Source organism: Notolepis coatsorum (assembly GCF_963971535.1).
Source record: "Notolepis coatsorum genome assembly, chromosome: 4".
Taxonomy (NCBI): domain Eukaryota; kingdom Metazoa; phylum Chordata; class Actinopteri; order Aulopiformes; family Paralepididae; genus Notolepis; species Notolepis coatsorum.
In genome coordinates this window covers 4667914-4688794 of record NC_140168.1, presented here as the reverse complement: position 1 = coordinate 4688794, position 20881 = coordinate 4667914, and the positions used below count along the sequence as shown (strand labels likewise).

General features: G+C 42.5%; 1 protein-coding gene across 1 annotated transcript in view; it reads right to left on the bottom strand.

Moving 5' to 3' along the window:
- The window catches only part of LOC311227604 (uncharacterized protein), a gene marked incomplete at its 3' end in the record, with an annotated part of 124956 nt that overhangs the window by 54728 nt on the left and 49347 nt on the right, over positions 1–20881 (bottom strand). The window contains exons 9-10 of the mRNA XM_084313326.1: positions 14447–14558; positions 8166–8256 (exon numbers count right to left, since the gene is read on the bottom strand). Of these exons, the coding sequence (XP_084169452.1) occupies positions 8166–8256; positions 14447–14558 (203 nt within the window). The remainder of the gene's footprint in view (positions 1–8165; positions 8257–14446; positions 14559–20881) is intronic.

Sequence of the window (20881 nt, the reverse complement as noted above, 5' to 3'; positions counted from 1 at the left end):
ACATTCAGAAAAACGAGATGCTTGTTTTTCCCGGCTCCTCAACCGTAGTAGATAGAAATAAACTATAAACTAAAAACTAAAAACTATACTATAAAACTAAACATAATATGCAACGTATATTCTATCTATACAAACTATGCTATGCTAACTGTATGAATAGCTATAAACTATAGACTATAAACTAGGGATGTCCGATATTATCGGCCTACCGATATTATCGGCCGATATCGGCATTAAAATGTGATATCGGAAAATATCGGTATCGATTTTCAAAAAAAAAAAAAAAAAATTTACATTTCTATAGAAATGATGTCCGATATTATCGGCCTACCGATATTATCGGCCGATATCGGCATTAAAATGTGATATCGGTTGATATCGGTATCGGAAATTAAGAGTTGGACAATATCGGTATATCGGTAAAAAAAGCCAATATCGAGCATCCTTACTATAAACTAAACTATACTAACTATAGACTAACTAATGCACTTATCTGTCTTTCATTACACATATGAGTGCACGCTTACCAACTGTTTCGCCTGTTTTACTGCAACACTACTATCACCGACATCTAAGAAGGGAGATCCCCCCTTGAACGGCCCTTCTAAGGTTTCTCTACTCCACATTGCCTGTGGTGCATTTTTTCCTATTGCTAGGTTTTAGTGAGTTTTTCCTTACCTTCGCGTGGGGTATGTCTGGGAGTGTTGCATTCATTTATTTGTATTAATTTAAAAAAAAAATTACTTTATGGTGTTTTTGTTTTGTTCTTGATTTATTGTGATGTTTCTTCTTGACTTGTTTAAAGAAGACGTGTCCGGCCCATGGGGACATTAACGTGTGTTGTCGGGCCTTACAAATACATTTGATTTGATTTGATTTAAACATAATACACAACGTATATTCTAGCTATACAAACTATACAATACAAGGTATATGTTGTTAGCAGCAGTGCGTGCGTGTAATAAGTGTGTTTGTGTGTTGTTTCCCCCCCCCCCCGGGGTTTAATTCATTAAAGAAAGGTTACATTGTTGCTAAATCAACAGTTCTGCCGTGGCTTGACGTTTTTGACCCTCTGCGATGCAGCAGGAAAGCCTTCAGATCCTCACAGAAAGTGACAAAGGTCAAACGGCATATCATAAATCATCATCATCTTACTGCAGAAAACGGTCCTATCAAAGCACATGTCAAGAGAAGACTGGCACTGAGCCCGCCCACCTTCCTGTTGCTTCTTCCCCATTAGTCAAGTCAAGTGTCAAGTCGAGTGTTCCTTTATTAATCCCCTTGGAGAAATGCAAGTGCCATAGCAGCATGGGGGGGGTACAGGTAGAAAAGGTATAATAATAATAGAATACAGAAAAAAGTATAAAGTAGTAATGAAAATAGTGATAACAGTAGTAGTAGTAGTGAACAGTAGTGAGTGGCAGGATTCAATCAGACAGTAGTAATTGTGATGATGGTATACATGGTCCAAACTGTAGTAACACACTGCACCAGAATCTGTCTGCAGTGTTTATTAATAAGAGTCAGATAGTCCTAACAGTGTTTATTAATAAGAGTCAGACAGTCCTAACAGTGTTTATTATTAAGAGTCAGATAGTCCTAACAGTGTTTATTATTAAGAGTCAGATAGTCCTAACAGTGTTTAGTATTAAGAGTCAGACAGTCCTAACAGTGTTTATTATTAAGAGTCAGATAGTCCTAACAGTGCTTATTATTAAGAGTCAGATAGTCCTAACAGTGTTTATTATTAAGAGTCAGATAGTCCTAACAGTGTTTATTAATAAGAGTCAGATAGTCCTAACAGTGTTTATTATTAAGAGTCAGACAGTCCTAACAGTGTTTATTATTAAGAGTCAGATAGTCCTAACAGGGTTCTCATCCTGGCTAGCTCCTCATAGAGGGGGTGGGAGGGGTTTTCCAGTATACAATACAGTTGCATCCAGCCGTTTCCTTGTCCTCCTCTCGTCCACCACCTCTAGTTCAGATAGACTCCCACTAAGACTCCCACTAAGACTCCCACTACGACTCCCACTACGACTCCCACTACGACTCCCACTATGACTCCCACTACGACTCCCACTACGACTCCCACTACGACTCCCACTACGACTCCCACTATGACTCCCACTACGACTCCCACTACGACTCCCACTACGACTCCCACTACGACTCCCACTACGACTCCCACTACGACTCCCACTAAAGGCGCTCCCATAGTCCAGCAGACTGTACACAGAGCAGACTCCGCGGATGTCCGCGCGGCTCTTTGAGCTTTCATAGTCGAGCAGATCTCAGCGGACGTCCGCGGTCTATTTCCTACATTTCTCGCACCAGTTTTACTAGTTTTACGCACTTGAATAACAGGTAGCGAGATGCAATGTACCGTATAGGCTTGAGGTGGACAGCGCGTGGTGCTGAAATGAAACACGCATTGCATGAAATAAAATTGCCAGTTTTATTTAAAAATATTGGAAACGGAGATAACATTCTATGTTATCTCCGTTTCCAATATTTCGAAATAAAACTGGCAATTTTACACACTTCATTTAGAAAAGCCATTCAAACATCTCTCTTGGCACGGAGCGAGTGGTCAGAGTAAAATGCAGATCGGCGTCACATTAAATGCAGTTCGATGTCAACCAAAACGCCGAGCAGCGTTTTGTGTGACACCAAGTCAGCGGCGCGGATGTCCGTGCGTCAGAAAATAGGAGCGTCGCACCTGTGGGTCTGCTGTCCGCTGAGATCAAAGCTCAAGAGTCCGCGCGGACCTCCGCGGAGTCTGCTCTGTGTACAGTCTGCTGGACTATGGGAGGGCCTTAAGACTCCCACTAAGACTCCCACTAAGACTCCCACTATGACTCCCACTACGACTCCCACTACGACTCCCACTACGACTCCCACTACGACTCCCACTACGACTCCCACTAAGACTCCCACTAAGACTCCCACTAAGACTCCCACTAAGACTCCCACTAAGACTCCCACTAAGACTCCCACTAAGACTCCCACTAAGACTCCCACTAAGACTCCCACTAAGACTCCCACTAAGACTCCCACTACGACTCCCACTACGACTCCCACTAAGACTCCCACTAAGACTCCCACTAAGACTCCCACTATGACTCCCACTATGACTCCCACTAAGACTCCCACTAAGACTCCCTCTACGACTCCCACTACGACTCCCACTACGACTCCCACTACGACTCCCACTACGACTCCCACTATGACTCCCACTACGACTCCCACTAAGACTCCCACTACGACTCCCACTACGACTCCCACTACGACTCCCACTATGACTCCCACTACCTTGTTCCTATTATATATATATCGGTCTTTTGCACAACCAACCCCACAAACCCCACAAAGATGAAAGTCCAGTATCTGATTTCTACCGTTCTACTCTCATCTAAACCTCTTCATTACACTAAAGCCACTCTGGATAAAAAAAAAATATTTCATTGATTGATTGGATAATTACACTATTTGGGCACTCATTATCAACTACCCATTATTACTAGCCATCCTGTTTTAGAAGAAGATGATGATGAAGATGACATTGAAATGTGTCTTTTCGCATATCCCCCCCTAGATCTGCACATAGTGCACCCCCCCCCCCCGCTCAAGGGCACTTAGGCATATATAATAATAATAATAATAATAATAATAATAATAATAATAATAATAAATAATAAATAATAAATAATAAATAATAAAAATAATAATAATAATAATAATAATAATAATAATAATAATAATAATAATAATAATAATAATAATAATAATAATAATAATAATAATAATAATAATAATAATAATAATAATAATAATAATAATAATAATAATAATAGTCGGCGGGCCCTGTGGATGTAATACCATCCAGCCGCCCTTCAGTCACCAGGTCACAGCTGGAATACCTGGTGGTAAAGAGGGGCACCTCTGTCATCACTGTGCTCTGCGGCGGGTGGGTGGTTTGTTGGTAATATATGCATGTTTGCTCTATCGCTTCCTCAATCAATTGGCCAAAGCCACAATGATGGATTTGTCCTTCAGCCACTGCACAGCCCTCCAAGCGGCCTATAAAGTGCTGGCGAACTTGCTTTGAACACGTACCCAGAGGTGCGTTCCTCATATCAACTCTGATTGCACGCACGCTAATGACGCCACGTGCACGCGCGCGCTCCCGGCGCGTGCGCATAAATGTCCCCTCGCTTAAGCACAGACTAAAGACAATGCCTAATTGCCTCTACGCATGGAATGTAACACATTTCATTCACAAGTTCTGTGTGAATGTATCTGAGAACGTATTTAACACACCTGACGACCGGCGCTATTGATGATATGCAAAGTAGCCCAGGTGGGTACTTATAGCGAGTTGGCGAGTGCAGCGCATTCCTGTGTGCATGCGCGTGCCGTGCATGTGCGTGCACGCGCTTCTGCTCAAATCTTTGGGTGCACGGAGTGCAACCCCGTCCCATGAAGAACGCCTCCCTGCACGCACCCCATGATGCACAGTGACATATATTCATAGTCTACTCTACAGGTTGTCCTGGACATCCTGTACATGAGGTCCTATGTACTATGTAGCAGTAAGTACCATGTTACTTGTAACTTGTAATCCTACAGTATAAGTTCATTTTTTTTTTATCCACTTTTTCTCCCATTTTCTATATTTTTCTCCCACAAGCCGGCTGCAATGTGGACTAAGTCATACATAGCACGAGTCCCCTCCGGTACTTGAGGTAACAGCAGTCGCATCTTTTCACCTGTGCAGCTCGATCTCTCAGTGGTGAGGAGTAACGCGTGGGAGGCTCACGCTGCCCCCGACACTTCCTGATTCTACTGCGCAGGCGCACCAACCGACCTGTAGGAGTCGCTGTCCACAACGCCCGATCCCCACCCATCAGTTTCCCACCCCCTAATACGGCCAATGTGTATTAGTATGAACGACCAGCTAAACTGAAAGCAATGTGGAGCGCTGGGCTCGAACAGGCGAGCCCAGCGTCTCCAGCATTCGTGGCGAGCGCCTTGCCCACTACACCACGTAGCCGCCCTCCTACAGTAGAAGTTCATATAAATCCCTTGTATATGTAATATGCTATATACTACGAGTAAAGGTGTTTTTAAATTCTGATTCAGGAACACCTCTGTGATATCCGGGAGGCGTCTATTCGAATACCAACGGAGTTGTGCGTTTTGCGAATCTGATTGGCCACTGACGTTTCTGGTCATGTGACATGTGCGCCCAATCGCGTGACGAGCTGTGTCTTTGCCCATTTCTGCGTCGAACAGCCTGCAAACTACCTAACGCCTAGTTTATCACTGGTTAAGCTTATAGGCGACTCTTTCGAAGTTGGTTAGGGTTAGAGTTTGGAATCAGGGCTGGCGTTCTATCTATCGCCATGCTCTAAGACAAACTCTAACCTTAACCAACTTCGAAAGAGTCGCCTAAGCTTAACCGTCGAAAGAACTTGCCGTCACACGATTGGTGCACATGTCACATGACCAGAAACATCAGTGGCCAATCAGATTAGCAAAATGCACAACTCCGTTGGTATTCGAATATAGGCATCCGGGAGGGATGGCTGGCTGTGTAGCAAAGTGGGTTAAAATAACTGCAGCTCGGGGGGAGAACTATAATATTCTTATACAGACGGCATTACAGTGATCTTTCCACTGAACGCACAGAGAGGTGGTTGGTGCCCACCTTCTCGTCTGACTCTGGAGAAGACGGTAAAGCGCATTTTCCCACAACGTCAGCGGGTTCCTTTTAAATGATCGTTACCTCTATGCGCCGTGTGACAAGAGAGAACTCCTGGAGGATAATAATGATCCGTCATCTGCTACCCGTCCTGGCGCCGCCAGCCGCCAGCCGCGTGGGCTAAGTGGCTGCCAGGCGTGCCCGGGGGCGAGAGGTGAGAGAACCCAGACGGAGGTGAGAAGGTGCCGAGGTGTGTGAAAGCGTGTGAAAGAGTGTGAAAGAGGTGGCAGGTGAAAGGATCGTCAGAAAGAAGAGAATGCTAAGCAGGTCCTCCCGTCTGTTCTGTACACGTGTCACTGCGCACGTTGTTCACGCAGGAACGCTTCCATTATATATCCTATATCAGGGGTGCACAACATTTTTTGAACCAAGATCTACTTTTTAATTTACCACCTAGCCGAGAGCTACCAGCCAAAATTGTATATTGTAAACAGTCATTTGAGGCTTTATAAAAGCAGCATAATGAACACAAATCTGTCAGTGCCGAGTCCGACCTCATCTTAAATACCAAACAGCATTGCTTGTTGTAGTTAACAATGAGAGGCAGAGTTGATTTTGCAAAAAAAATTAAAAAAAATAAAAATGTTTTTTTTTTAAATCTAATTTTATGAATCGAGATCTACTTGAAATCAGCCCGCGATCTACCTGTCGATCGCGATCGACTGGTTGGGCACCACTGTCCTATATAATCGTATATGAATTCCTCTTGTTTCTTTGTTTACATACATTGTTTACAGCTTGTTATATTATGTTTTCTTTTGTTTTATTTTTTTGTGGCCCTCTTGGTCTATATATACTTATTGGCAAGTATACTATTATATACTTATTGTTTATGTGTCTTGTAAGCCCATATGGGCTGGGCATACGTCTGTATGTGAGACACAAACATTTAAAACATCAATCAATCAATCAATCAATCAATCAATCAATCAATCAATCAATCAAAATCCAGGGTGCTGATCTGGGGTCAGTGAGCAGGAACACTTTATGAAAAAACTGAAATCTTTAAATAATAATTTTCGTCGCAAGTTGTACCCTTCCTGCTCGCTTTGTAAAAAAGCATTCAGCTAAATGACTAAATGTAGATTTCAACTACAATAAATACAACTTAAACTTGGGCATTTCCTGGTTGCTAAAGAAGGTTGGTTAACTTCACCTACAGACAGAATGCTGCTCTGACGGCACAATATTGATGTAATTAAGATTTCTTTAAATACGTAATACTTGAAATGCACAGGTGTATGAAATGGGCAGAGCTTTGTTTCTTTATGGACAAAGAACAGAAATGATGGAATGACAACAGACTGCCCACTGGTGCCACAGGGCTGATCAAATAGATAATAATAATAATAATAATAATAATAATAATAATAATAATAATAATAATAATAATAATAATAATAATAATAATAATAATAATAATAATAATAATACATTTATTTTATATAGCGCCTTACATTAGCCATCTCAAAGCACTGTCCACTGTGGTTAAAGGGAACTAACTGTGTACAGAGCCATGGTTAAAGGGAACTAACTGTGTACAGGGCCATGGTTAAAGGGAACTAACTGTGTACAGGGCCATGGTTAAATGGAAGTATCTGTGTACAGAGCCACGGTGATTCAGCCCTTTTAGCCTCTCATATAATGATGGGAACATATTGTGGGCCATCCATCCTAAGTGAGGAATTTAAAAAGACCAATAGACAATAACAAGTTGTCTCTTCATATATGACTAAAAGTGAATTTATAATGTTTGGATCACAACCTAGGTTTACGAAAGTTGACATTGACCTTGGTGGTCAAAATTTCTCTGCCAAGCCCTCAGTCACCGATAGATGCTCCTTGGATGGCAGCTTGGGTGGAGAGAGTATGGCATTAAAGATCACGGGCAAGGTAAACGGTAAAACTAGATTCCTAGCTATAAAAGCTCAGCTACTCGATGCAACAGGGCCTGAGATTGCTAGCGAACTCTCTAGTTTCTGTTCATCTGGAGACGGCAATACAGCTGGTTTAAAGGAACACGCCAACATTTTGGGAAATTAGCCTACCGTCTTCTCCAGAGAGAGAGACAAGAAGATAGATACCAGTTTCCTCTCCTGTGCGTTCAGTAGAAAGCTATCTGACTGCACGTTAGCCTAGCTTAGCACAATGAATGGAAGCGGACAGTGCCGGTTAGCCTAGGCATTGTCCAACTAACACCTCTCCCGAAGGCTAACCGGCACTGTCCGCTTCCATTCATTGTGCTAAGCTAGGCTAACGTGCAGCCAGGTAGCTTTCTACTGAACGCACACAGAGAGGAAACTGGTATCTATCTTCTTGTCTCTCTCTGGAGAAGACGATAAGCTCCCAATAATTCCCAAAATGTTGGCGGGTTCTTAAAGTAAGGAATGACAAACTCTACCTCCATCATGTATTGGTCCACGATATGCAGTTCTGCCACAGGTCCCTTGTGTGCTTTGTACATCTCCACATCGTCCGAGGTGGGTACGTACCTGAAACAGGAGACAGTCGTTTCAGATCGTCATCGACAACCAGTTCGTCACGCATGTTTCTGTTTGAAAACTATCATGGTGACATTAACTCATTCAGCGGCTGCTATTAGACGGTTCCCGTTGTAGCAATGCCACGCTTTAAAAGATAGGAGTGCGTCAACTTGTTTGTAGAGCTATAACTATATTCTATATTATAGCTATGGATACAATACTATGGCCCATTTGACATCAACTATCTATCGTTCAACATGTGAAAAAGAATAAATGTTTTCGTCCATACGTTCCCGTGTTATACCGTGGTGAATACAAGTATAGTTTTAGCGTGGTCTGGGGTAATTCCCGAAAGGCTGAGTTATAGCCTCATACGTGAATCCTACTATACGAGTTGCCGTTTCTTGCCTGGACACGCTACTATTCCCAAATCAAATCTATATAATAGGTATTATGTTTCATTATGAATGCATGAAGGGGGGGGGGGGTCGTTTCTGATTATTGGATTGCCAGTAACGGCATTCGTATTGAACACTAAAAACGTTGATCAGCTCGAACGGTATTAAAAGCATTGCACAATCAAGCCAGAATTGACGTCAGATAGTATAGGAGTAATATATTCCAATTGTTTGATGGTCCACGACATAACCCACCACAACATATGGATCGGGAGCATTTGACGCGCTTCAATGTAACCGGGAGAACCACTCGACTGGCCCGACCCAGAAAACTACGCCCGGAGACATTTGACCGTTGCACAGGCCAAGATATAAGGTTTCACTTTGGCGATCTCAGACTCATTCCCTATGCTATCTATGGCAACACCAAGGTCCCTGGATGAATAATGAATAAAAATATCGAATAAAAGAATAAACGACCAAAACCCGAGATATCTCGGGTCTGGCAGCCAACGCATGGCGAGTTAACCCGACTTATCTCGGGTTTGGCAATTAAATAGTTAATAATAATAATAATAATAATAATAATAATAATAATAATAATAATAATAATAATAATAATAATAATAATAATAATAATAATAATAATAATAATAATAATAATAATAATAATAATAATAATAATAATAATAACAATAACTTTATTTATAGCACCATTCATACAGATTGCAGCTCAAAGTGCTTTACACAAACTAAACAAAAAGATACAAATAAAATAGAAAATAAAGAAAGCAATGAAGAAAATAATTATAAACACTCACACAAACACACAAAATAAGGATGGAAAGACATAAAAATGATTAAAAAAAAAACTATTAGATAAGATAATAAAAATGGCTAAATAAGACAAACAGTAAGACAATAAAAAATTTCAAATAAAATAGTAATAAAGACAAAAGTAAAATAGTTTAAATAATAATAGCAAAATTAGGGAGCTCCAGTAGCTCACCACGTACCGCGAGCGCTATTTCAGCGCCGTGGACAACCGTGCTCGTCACGGATCTGGGGTTTAGCGAGTTCGAATCCCGGACTGCAGCCGTGCCTTTCCCAGAGTGTCTTCCCCCCCATCTGAACCCTTTCAGCCTGTTTCTGTCGGTCATCCTTGACCAGAATAAATGCGATAAACGTATAAAAGAGCCAGGGGAATGGCCAAAGTTAAAAAAAAAAAAAAAATAGCAAAATTAGACAGTAAACAATAAGAAAATAAATGTATAGGAGTAAAATACGTTAAAAAATAACAACTAACATTTTATTGTTGTTATTTTTTAACGTATTCTACTGTTATAAATTGTTTTCGTATTTCTTTACTGTTATAAATTATTTAATGATAAAAAATAAGACAAAAAAAATTAGTAATCAAGTAAAATATAATTCATTTAAAAGCTAGTTTACAGGCACCCAGAAAAGCGGCAACTTGAACTTCTTTACTTGAACTGCATACCTTTTTTGAAAAGCGTATCTTTATACTTTATGCTTATAGCACATGTATACGCCTGGTCTCTTTTGAAAGGTAACAACCTGAAGTTACTAAGGCAAAAAAGGTCATTCTTTTGAACTTTTAGTGCTAATGAAATAGAGTAACATAGGGCTGAACTTGAGTTTAACTTGAACTTGTGTACTCACATTTTTCTGTAGCAGTTGCAAAAAATAAATAATAATAATAATAATAATAATAATAATAATAATAATAATAATAATAATAATAATAATAATAATAATAATAATAATAATAATAATAATAATAATAATAATAATAATAATAATAATAATAATAATAATAATAATAATAATAATAATAATAATAATAATAATAATAATAATAGGTATAAGCTGGAAAACACCGCAAATCCATAGCCTGATGTCTTATGTAGTAGAGGTCCAACTTTGATAAAAATCCGTCTTCTAGAGATCCGGGTAAATCGTGTGCCAAGAAAAAATATCACCATTTCTCCATTTCCTCATCCACGGTGATTCATTCAGAATTCTTTTCACTTCTGGTTTTTGCTCATCACCTTTCACCTAGATCCCTTATTCGCACATCCCCACGTGGGGTATCATTGGAAAGCTACACTCATTGGCTACAACCCTGACCAATAAATCCGCAGATTTTCACAATCGGCGGATGATTGACAGTTCTAGAGCGTCGGGAGTTCGGGGTGGTAATCCGACGCTTGCACGTAAAAATGTGCACGCCTGACTCATCATCATGTAACTCGAGAACCGAGGCACGGATTTGGTCGAGTGAGGTGGCACTCGAACAGCAACAAATAGGGCTTTAATTCTATATATAATCTGTTGGGGGCGAAAAATGCAGCCCCGAGCCGCGGGCACGATGGCCCAGGCCAGAGCCGTTGCATGTTAAGAGGTTAAAAAGGTACGCTTTGAGCTGTTTTTTTAAAAGTGCCAACCGAGTCTGCTGTCCAAATGACCTGCCGGGAGAGTGTTCCAAAGTTTTGGGGCATTACACACAAGGTTTATTTGATGGGTAATTCAACAGGGCACATTATCATAACACTCCTAAAGGGTAATAAGCCACTCGCTGTGCCTTCATTTGGAGACAGCTTTGATTGTTCAATAATTGAACCTGTCACCTCAGTGTATTCATCATTTAAATTGAAAAGTCACATTCTGAGAGACCTTTCTTTCCCATCACACACACAACGGTGTCGCCTCCCCTCCCGCGTTGTTGCAAGTGTACGATTCCCGGGCCGCCGCTCTCTCTCGGAGCAAGGCGCCGGACTGATTGCCAGCAGCCATGGAGAAAGGGCCAGTGATTAAAAGCCAAGTAGCTCTGATGGCCCTCGTCTCTTTCCATAACTCAGGAGTTCCCCGCTGACAGCACAGCCTTTAAAAACGGGACTTCCTCCGTCTGTGCCGCTTTAGTGCATTCAGACCCCAGGCCGAAAGACTTTCACTTTATCATGAGCCAGGGGTCTGCGCCACTGGAGTAGCTCGCGTGCGCGGCGCGGACCCGGCCATTAATATTGCATCCCCCTTTCGGGAGTCGGTTCTATCGAGATTGTATTCCTCGGGCCTACGCCGCCACGGCGCATATTAAAATATATATTACGTTTTCATAGAATAATAAATATAATCCGAAGTGTGTGGCGGTACATTAGATCACCCCCTCCCAACCCCAAACGCGGTCAGCCACCACAAAGGCACAGAGAGTAAACTGGTGGAGGAGAGTGGGAACGCATTTTAAAACCGCTTCCAGTCTTGAAGTCCTGAGGGGACGTCAATAGTTTCCATCTCCGTAAATACCTCACGATAAAAGTTTCATTAGTACTTACTCTCTGGTAAGAGGTAGTGGCATCTGCTCTGTACCATTAGAAGACTGCCTGTGCCCGTGACTGCCCCCCCCCCCCCCCCCCCTGCCTCTTCTGACCTTCCGACGACTCCGTTCTATCTCCAATATCATCCCCGCTTTACTTGTGTCTTTACCATTAGGTTTGTCTGCGGTGAGTCGAATCACGTTCATCGCTCTGTTTTCTTTTTTCTTTTCTTTAACCTTTATTTAAATATTTATATACAAACCGTGGATGCTTTTAAAAGGGGCCTCTCGGGCGGCTACGTGGCGTAGTGGGCAAGGCGCTCGCCACGAATACTGGAGACGCTGGGCTCGAACAGGCGCTCCACATTGCTTTCAGTTTAGCTGGTCGTCCGTACTAATACACATTGGCCGTATTAGGGGGTGGGAAACTGATGAGTGGGGATCGGGCGTTGTGGACAGCAACTCCTACAGGTCGGTTGGTGCGCAGTAGAATCAGGAAGTGTCGGGGGCAGTGTGAGCCTCCCACGCGTTACTCCTCGCCACTGAGAGATCGAGCTGCGCAGGTGAAAAGATGCGACTGCTGTTACCTCAAGTACCGGAGGGGACTCGTGCTATGTATGACTTAGTCCACATTGCAGCCGGCTTGTGGGAGGCAAGAAACAGCGTCCGTGACAGGGGAGGGTTGAATTGTATGATACGAAATTGGGATGGGAGAAAATATAGAAAATGGGAGAAAAAGTGGATAAAAAAAGGGGGGGGGGCCTCTCAAAAATGTTGCCTTTTTGTAGATTTCTATCTAGTTTTAGCCCCACACATTTTATGTTCTTTTATAGTTTTAGCCCTTCTTATTTTATGTTCTTTTACTCTTTTACTAGTTTTAGCCCTTCACATTTCATGTTCTTTTTACTCTCTTACTGGTTTTAGCCCTACTTATATGTTCTTTTTACTCTTTTACTCGTTTTTATGTTCTACACTGTAGCGCCTTGAGATTTGTTCCACAAATATAAAGCGCCCCTAACAAATGTAATATATTATTATTATTAACCAGGTAAGTCATTAAGAACACAGCAGGCAGGCAGATACAGGTGCCAGTTTAGGAGCAGTTGTTAAGTGTCAGTATAAATGTCCATGATGGTGTCCTTGAAAGCTGATCTGGTGATGAAATTGTCCGGTTTTAATCTATTTATTTTTCCGGTCTGTGGGCATGGCCGACTGAAATGATGATTGACCGATTACCGGGTGTGTTTTGGGGATTTTCAGCAGGATGAGATTTGTAGAAACGGGTGTTGTAGAAGACAGCAGGTGCACATGTCAACACAGCGAAGGACGGAATACCGTCGTCGGACGAGGGTGTTTTATTTAGACACAAGAAGACGTATACCTGTAATGTGTCTATGGTTCACAGAGTCTACATTATGTTCATTCTATTCAGTGTGTTGGTAATGTTTAGTTCCGACCCACAGGTGACGCTCTATGTTTTACTCCTCAATAGCAAGACACTCTTGTTATTATCGGTGATATAGAGGAGCAGCGGGAGGAGTTTGTGTTGTGCTCGTTTTAGCCGTAGACCACTGCAACACTTCCAGTATTTTCAGCTCATGGGAGGGAGCGCGGGGGGATACAATTTATGAATGTTGATGAGAGCCTTGACATCACAAGTGGCTGTGGCTACAGCTGTGGGGGCGCTGGAGACACCATCCAATATACCTTTTTTTCTTTTATAGTTTCAAGTTCAAGTTTCTTTATTAGTTGTCGTACAAAAATACAGAATACCTTTATATGAAATGCTTCTTTCTGTTTTGCTCCTGAGAGTGTGCTAGATCAAAATAATAGATAAGTATAAAATAGAAAGTCAAGTACGTAGACAAGTGTAAACAAAACAAAACAAAATATATACTCCTGCGTCTCCCAAACGCGGCGTCCTGAACACGGAGAGACCGATCCCAAGTCGATTGGCACTTTCCCAGCCAAGCTATAGTCACTTTTCCGCACCTACTCCGCGTGCACAGATTGCTCAGGGAGTCTTTTTTTCAGAGACCATCCCTGGGCCATCTGCACATGCGCCGGTTGGGGAGTAGGTGCAGCCGGAAAGTGACTATAGCTTGGCCGAGAACGTGCCGATCGACTTGGGGTTGGTCTCTCCGTGTTCAGGAGACGCAGGATTATAAAAAAGTATATTGGATCATGTCTCCAGCGCCCCCACAGCCATAACTACAACCACTTACTGTACGTCAAGGCTCTAATCAACAATCATTAATTGTATCCCCCCCCCGCACACAAGCTCCATGTAACGCGGAAGCGCAGTGATCTATAGCGAAGCAGCGGGAGGAGTTTGTGTGTGTGTGTGTGCTAGTTTTAGCCGTGACAGCAGGCATATTGATCTGTAAGCCTGGAGGAAACGTTTCACTGAACAGTCATACTGGAATCGATGTGTCGAATGCTTTATATTTCAAAACATTTACAGTACCTCCTGAGAGAAGTGATGTGCTCGTCGGAGAGGCCCCCGTCGCGCTCGTTAACGACGAACAGTTTCTCCTTCAGCTCTCCGGGCTGCACTGGGAAACTTTTGAGGAAGATATCTAGAGAAACCGAAAGAGATTTGCAAATTAAAACAATATCCGACACACACACACACGCACGCAATGGTACACGACAGCTTCCCTCTCTTGACAGGGAGTCTCCTTCAGCAACGGAATGGCTCAAGAAGCACTGTGGAGAGACTAAAGGGGCTTTCGTTAATTACTTTCTCTGGGGCATCTTGGGGTGGGGGTGGGGGGGCTAATTTGTATTTGATCAAATCAAGTCAAAAACCGCGGTGTGTTTTGCTTTCCGTTTTAACTAAAAGCCTTCCGCGGATTGAAGGGAATTGCTGTGGGGAAAAAAACTAAAACAGAGTCCATTAGTAGAACCGCTGCTAGATTCCTCTAATACGAATGGGATGTTTGTGACAGTCAAGAGTTCAGCGCCTTGTTGAGACGCAGCTCAAGGATAGTGACTTAGTAAACGCTCAGACGTCCAATTTGTCCACCGTTGATTCGAGAGGCCGGGTCGACGTGCGGTGCATCCCGTTCCGACAGAGGCGGTCATGGTTCCACGCACTAATTCGTTCTTTTGTCAAATTTGTCTTTTTCGTTTATTTCATCTGATTTTCCGTGGATATCTGAGAACTCTAGTAGCGCCGACCGCTTTGTTTTGTTTTGTTTATTTAATCAAACGCCCCCGGCGGGGAGAAACAGCGGTGTGAGGACCTTGACACGCAGGCGCTTTCAAAGCCTCCGATATTCAACGAGTCACAATCATAATTTCAAACCCCTTTTTGTTCTATTGTCGAGTTAACAGTTGTCGAACTGAAAGCAGACGACGCAGAGAGCAGTCGTCTGGGCCCAGGAGTTCAAAACTTGTAATCCCTATCTGATTGGATCAGATTTGTATTCATTCATTTCAACTCATTATGAATTGAAAATGGGGGGCCCTGATGTAAACAAGACAAAAGTCTTTCTCTGGTCTGCGTCCTGTATTGTACCCATTCTGAAATCTGTTAATTAAAATGTTCAATCAATCAATCAATCAATAGGGATTCAATGTTTTGAACGCCTGGGCCCTGGTTATCGAAAGGTTCCCGGTTTGATTCCCGCTCCTCCTGGGCAGCTTGTTGAAGTGTCCTTGAGCAAGACACCGCTAATTGCTCCCGATGAGCAGGTTGGCACCTTGCATGGTTTCCTCCGCCATCGGTGTGTGAATGGGTGAATGTGAGGAACTAAATTGTAAAGTGCTTTGGATAAATAAAAAATGTATATGAATGCACCAAATGTACCATTTACAGTGAGCTAGAAACAGTCTGAAGGCAGGCTACTACACTTTGACCAACAGATTTCTAAATCCTTCACGGGAAAAAGCGGTGGAATAATCTCCTCCCTAAGTCCAGCTCGTGCTTTTTATTAAATTAAATAATTCAATATTAATATATTAACTAAATATTAAAATATGAACTTCTGCTCACGACCTTGTGATTAAACTTCACTTCACCTGGTTTCAGCTTCTACTATGGTGCAGCTATTGAGTAAATTATTTAGTGCACATGGTCTGGGTAATGTACCACGGTACTGACATGGAATGTCATGATTTAGTGGACATGGTCTGGGTAATGTACCACGGTTCTGACATGGAATGTCATGATTTAGTGGACATGGTCTGGGTAATGTACCACGGTACTGACATGGAATGTCATGATTTAGAGGACATGGTCTGGGTAATGTACCACGGTACTGACATGGAATGTCATGATTTAGTGCACATGGTCTGGGTAATGTACCACGGTACTGACATGGAATGTCATGATTTAGTGGACATGGTCTGGGTAATGTACCACGGTACTGACATGGAATGTCATGATTTAGTGGACATGGTCTGGGTAATGTACCACGGTACTGACATGGAATGTCATGATTTAGTGGACATGGTCTGGGTAATGTACCACGGTACTGACATGGAATGTCATGATTTAGAGGACATGGTCTGGGTAATGTACCACGGTACTGACATGGAATGTCATGATTTAGTGCAGGGGTTCCCAAACTTTTCAGGCCAGGACCCAGAAAATAAGGCGTCAGAGAGCCGTGGCCCAATGCACATCGTCAGGCTTTTTTTTTTTTTTTTTTTGCCAGGTGACCGATTTTTTAAGCCAAATATCACTTCAATCCTATTAAGTTAGTTCAAGTTAGTTATTCATTTATATGTGCTATTTATGAGAGGGCTAACTTGTTGCAAAATAATAATGATAATAATAATAGCCTCATTAAAATACTATTGTTGCTTCGGTTGTTTTCAGCGTTTTATGTGCATAATCTGTTATTTAGTTTGAAATGTTCGTTGAAATAAGTAGATTTTTTAGCTTTTGTTTATTTATTAAGTATAAAACCATATAGTCACATTTTAGAATACAATAGAATAGAATACAACTAGAAACACTGTCCTGCTTCTAAGTTCAGTGGCCTGACCAAAAAATAAAAAAAATAAATAAATAAAAAATACATATATATTTTTTTTAATCATCTCGCGGCCCACCCGTGGCTGCTCGCGGCCCACCTTTGGGTCGCGACCCCGACTTTGGGAACCACTGATTTAGTGGACATGGTCTGGGTAATGTACCACGGTTCTGACATGGAATGTCATGATTTAGTGCACATGGTCTGGGTAATGTACCGCGGTTCTGACATGGAATGTCATGATTTAGAGGACATGGTCTGGGTAATGTACCACGGTACTGACATGGAATGTCATGATTTAGAGGACATGGTCTGGGTAATGTACCACGGTACTGACATGGAATGTCATGATTTCCCCTTTGCACTTAAATAATACCATGATATAATCCTATTTAATTCATGATACTGATTGTGTTGGTATCGTCTTGGGTCACTATCATGATAATAATAATAATACATCTATTTTATATAGCGCTTTTCCAGGTGCGCAAAGACGCTTTACATGGGTAGGAGAGACACAACTATGGCAAAAAAATAAATAAAAAAAATAAAAAATAAAAAAAACAGAACAAAAATAATACATGACAAAATAAAATAAAACCGACAGAATTAGAGGTCAAAAGCAAGATTGAAAAGGTGGGTTTTGAGGGCTGATTTAAAAGATGTCAGGGTGTTTGCATCACGGATATGGGTGGGGAGGGCATTCCAGAGGGAGGGGGCAGCAGCAGCAAAGGCCCTGTCGCCCCAGGTCCGGAGCCTGGTCGTGGGAGGTGTTAGGAGGTTGGCATCTGCAGACCTAAGGCGACGGGTGGGCGTGTGACGGTGGAGGAGGTCGGACAGATAGGGAGGGGCAAGGTTGTTGAGGGCTTTAAATGTGATGAGAAGTATTTTAAATTGTATCCTGTATTTGATTGGAAGCCAGTGGAGGTCGTGGAGGACAGGGGTGATGTGATCAGAGCAACGGGTGGAGGTGAGCATGCGGGCAGCAGAGTTTTGGACGTATTGGAGTTTATTGAGGATAGTGTTTGGTGGGCGGCTAGGTGGTGTAGTGGACAAGGCACTCGCCACCAGTGTGGAGACGCTAGGATTCGCGTGTTCGAATCCAGCTCTCCACATTGTTTTTCAGTTTGGCTGGTCGTCCGCAGTGATACACATTGGCCGTATTACGGGGAGGGAAAACTGAAGGGTGGGGATCGAACGTTGTGAACAAGCGACTCCTACAAGTCGGTTGGTGCGCCTGCGCAGTAGAATCAGGAAGTGTCGGGGGCAGCGTGAGCCTCCCACGCGTTACTCCTCGCCACTGAGAGATCGAGCTGCGCAGGTGAAAAGATGCGACTGCTGTTACCTCAAGTACCGGAGGGGACTTGTGCTATGTATGACTTAGTCCACATTGCAGCCGGCTTGTGGGAGGCAAGAAACAGCGTTCGTGACAGGGGAGGGTTGAAATTGGATGATACGAAATTGGGATGGGAGAAAAATATGGAAAAATGGGAGAAAAAGTGGATCAAAAAAAAAGAGGATAGTGTTTGGTGAGCCGTAGAGGATGCTGTTACAGTAATCCAGTCTTGATGATATGAATGCATGAACCAGTGTTTCAGCAGCGGAGAGTGATGGGGAGGGGCGGAGACGAGCAATGTTCCGGAGGTGGTAGAAGGCCGTTTTGGTTATGTGGTTCACATGGGGGAGGAAAGAAAGGGTGGAGTCCAGGATGATGCCAAGGTTATGGACGTGAGTGGAGGGGGTGACAATGGCACCATCAATATTTAGGGAGAGATCCTGGGTGTGGCTGGTGAGGGATTTCGGACCGATAATGATGATTTCTGATTTATTGCAGTTTAGTTTGAGAAAGTTATTTTGCATCCATGTTTTGATGTCTGTGAGGCAGGTGGTGAGGGTGGAGAGAGTGGCTGGAGTGATAGTCTTGGTGGAGAGGTAGAGCTGAGTGTCGTCTGCATAACAATGAAAACGGAGGCCATGTTGGCGGAGAATCAGACCAGATCAGAGCTATTTTCACCTATATCTCAGCGTTTTTCCCTATGCGTGTGTGTGTGTGTGTGGCTGTGATCGCTGATGAGGAAATGAGAGAATCGATTTTTCAGCCCGCCTCTATAGCGTGCATAAGTACACAGATACTATCGATAATCTAGCATTTATTTGAAAACGATTCATAAATAGGCCGAAAAATTACAACTTTTTTGTGTATGCTAGAATATTCCAGTAAATGCCTTTTATCACGGAATCTATATATTTTCCTGAAAAACGAGGTATTTTTCAAAATGCTATAAAACGAAAATGAACCGATTAAAAAACAATCCCTTTCGACAATGTTGACTGCAAACAAGTCATTGATAAACGACAGGCAGATTAGACACGTAGCCATAATTTAAGAGAGATTATGCGTTCACAACACTATCATTGAAGTGGGTCCTGGCATTTAACCATGTTTCCCATGTTAATAGTGGCACTCAAACTGTTATGGGGAACATGAGAAACCTTAATGACCCTGCCGTACCGAACTGCCTCCATCACAGTGACATCCATTGTGCGTCTGATCATCCCGTGTGTTGAATTGCCGTTCGGGTTCCATCCTAGAGGCTAATCTTTCCTGTGACAAAATGGCATCCAATGTAATAAAAAAAAGTCAACCAACAAACTCGATTCTTGTACCGGATCTCCTCTCTGGTAAACAAGAATACCCTGAAGACTCTGGCAGGAGCACTTCACTGGCTCCCCATCAAATTCAGAATTCACTTTAAGGTTCTGGTCATCACCTATAGAGCACTCCATGGTCAGGCACCTGCCTACATCTGCGACCTACTGCGTCCATACACCACGAACAGATCGCTCAGGTCCTCTGATCAGGGCTTGCTGGCTGTCCCCCTGTCTAGATTGAAGAAAAAAGGGGACCGAGCATTCGAAACCGTGGCCCCCAGGTTGTGGAATGCTCTGCCCTTGGACCTTAGATCTGTGGTCTCTGTAAACAATTTTAAAAAGCAGCTAAAGACTGTGCTGTTTAAACAGGCGTTTGGCGAATTATGCTCTATGTAAATCTTTTATGTCTTTTTATCTGTTTTGGCTTTTCCTGATCTCTCACGTTTTTAATTATTTTCTTTTACCATGCTGCTATCTTTTGCATTTTATTGATGTTTTTACTATGTGAAGCACTTTGTGACCCTGGTCTGTGAAAGGTGCTATATAAATAAACTTTACTCACTCACTCACTCACTCACTCACTCACTCACTCACTCACTCACTCACTCACTCACTCACTCACTTACTTACTTACTTACTTACTTACTTACTTACTTACTTACTTACTTACTTACTTACTTACTTACTTACTTACTTACTCATTCAAGGGTACTACGACTATGCTTGCACCTCATGGTACCAAAGCACCTCAAAGGCGCTAAAAACTCAATTACAAACATCTCAAAACAAACTGGTCAGACTACTGCTTGACCTGACTCCTAGAACCCACCTCACCCCTGCCCACTTTGACAACCTAGGATGACTTAGAGTAGACGACAGAGTACAGCAACTTGCAATGGGCCTGGTCTACAAGATACACTACACGACCAAGGTACCCATGTACATGACTAAATACTTCCCAAAGGTCAGTGAATACCACGATCAAAACACCAGAGGGAGCTCCACAAATCATGTTAAACCCAGATTCGGCTCAAACAAGGGACTAACACGTTTCGCAATTAGGCCACATCAATGTGGAACGCCCTACCCAAAGCTGTAAAGGAATGTGAATCACTACCCACTTTCAAAACCACTCTCAAAGAACACCTACGGGAGACTGCAATTCGAAACTGGCCCCTGTAAATGTCCTAACACAACCCCCTCCAATGTACAGTAAATTACCTAGTATGGTTTTGTCAATATTCCAATGTACAGTTTTGCTTGTA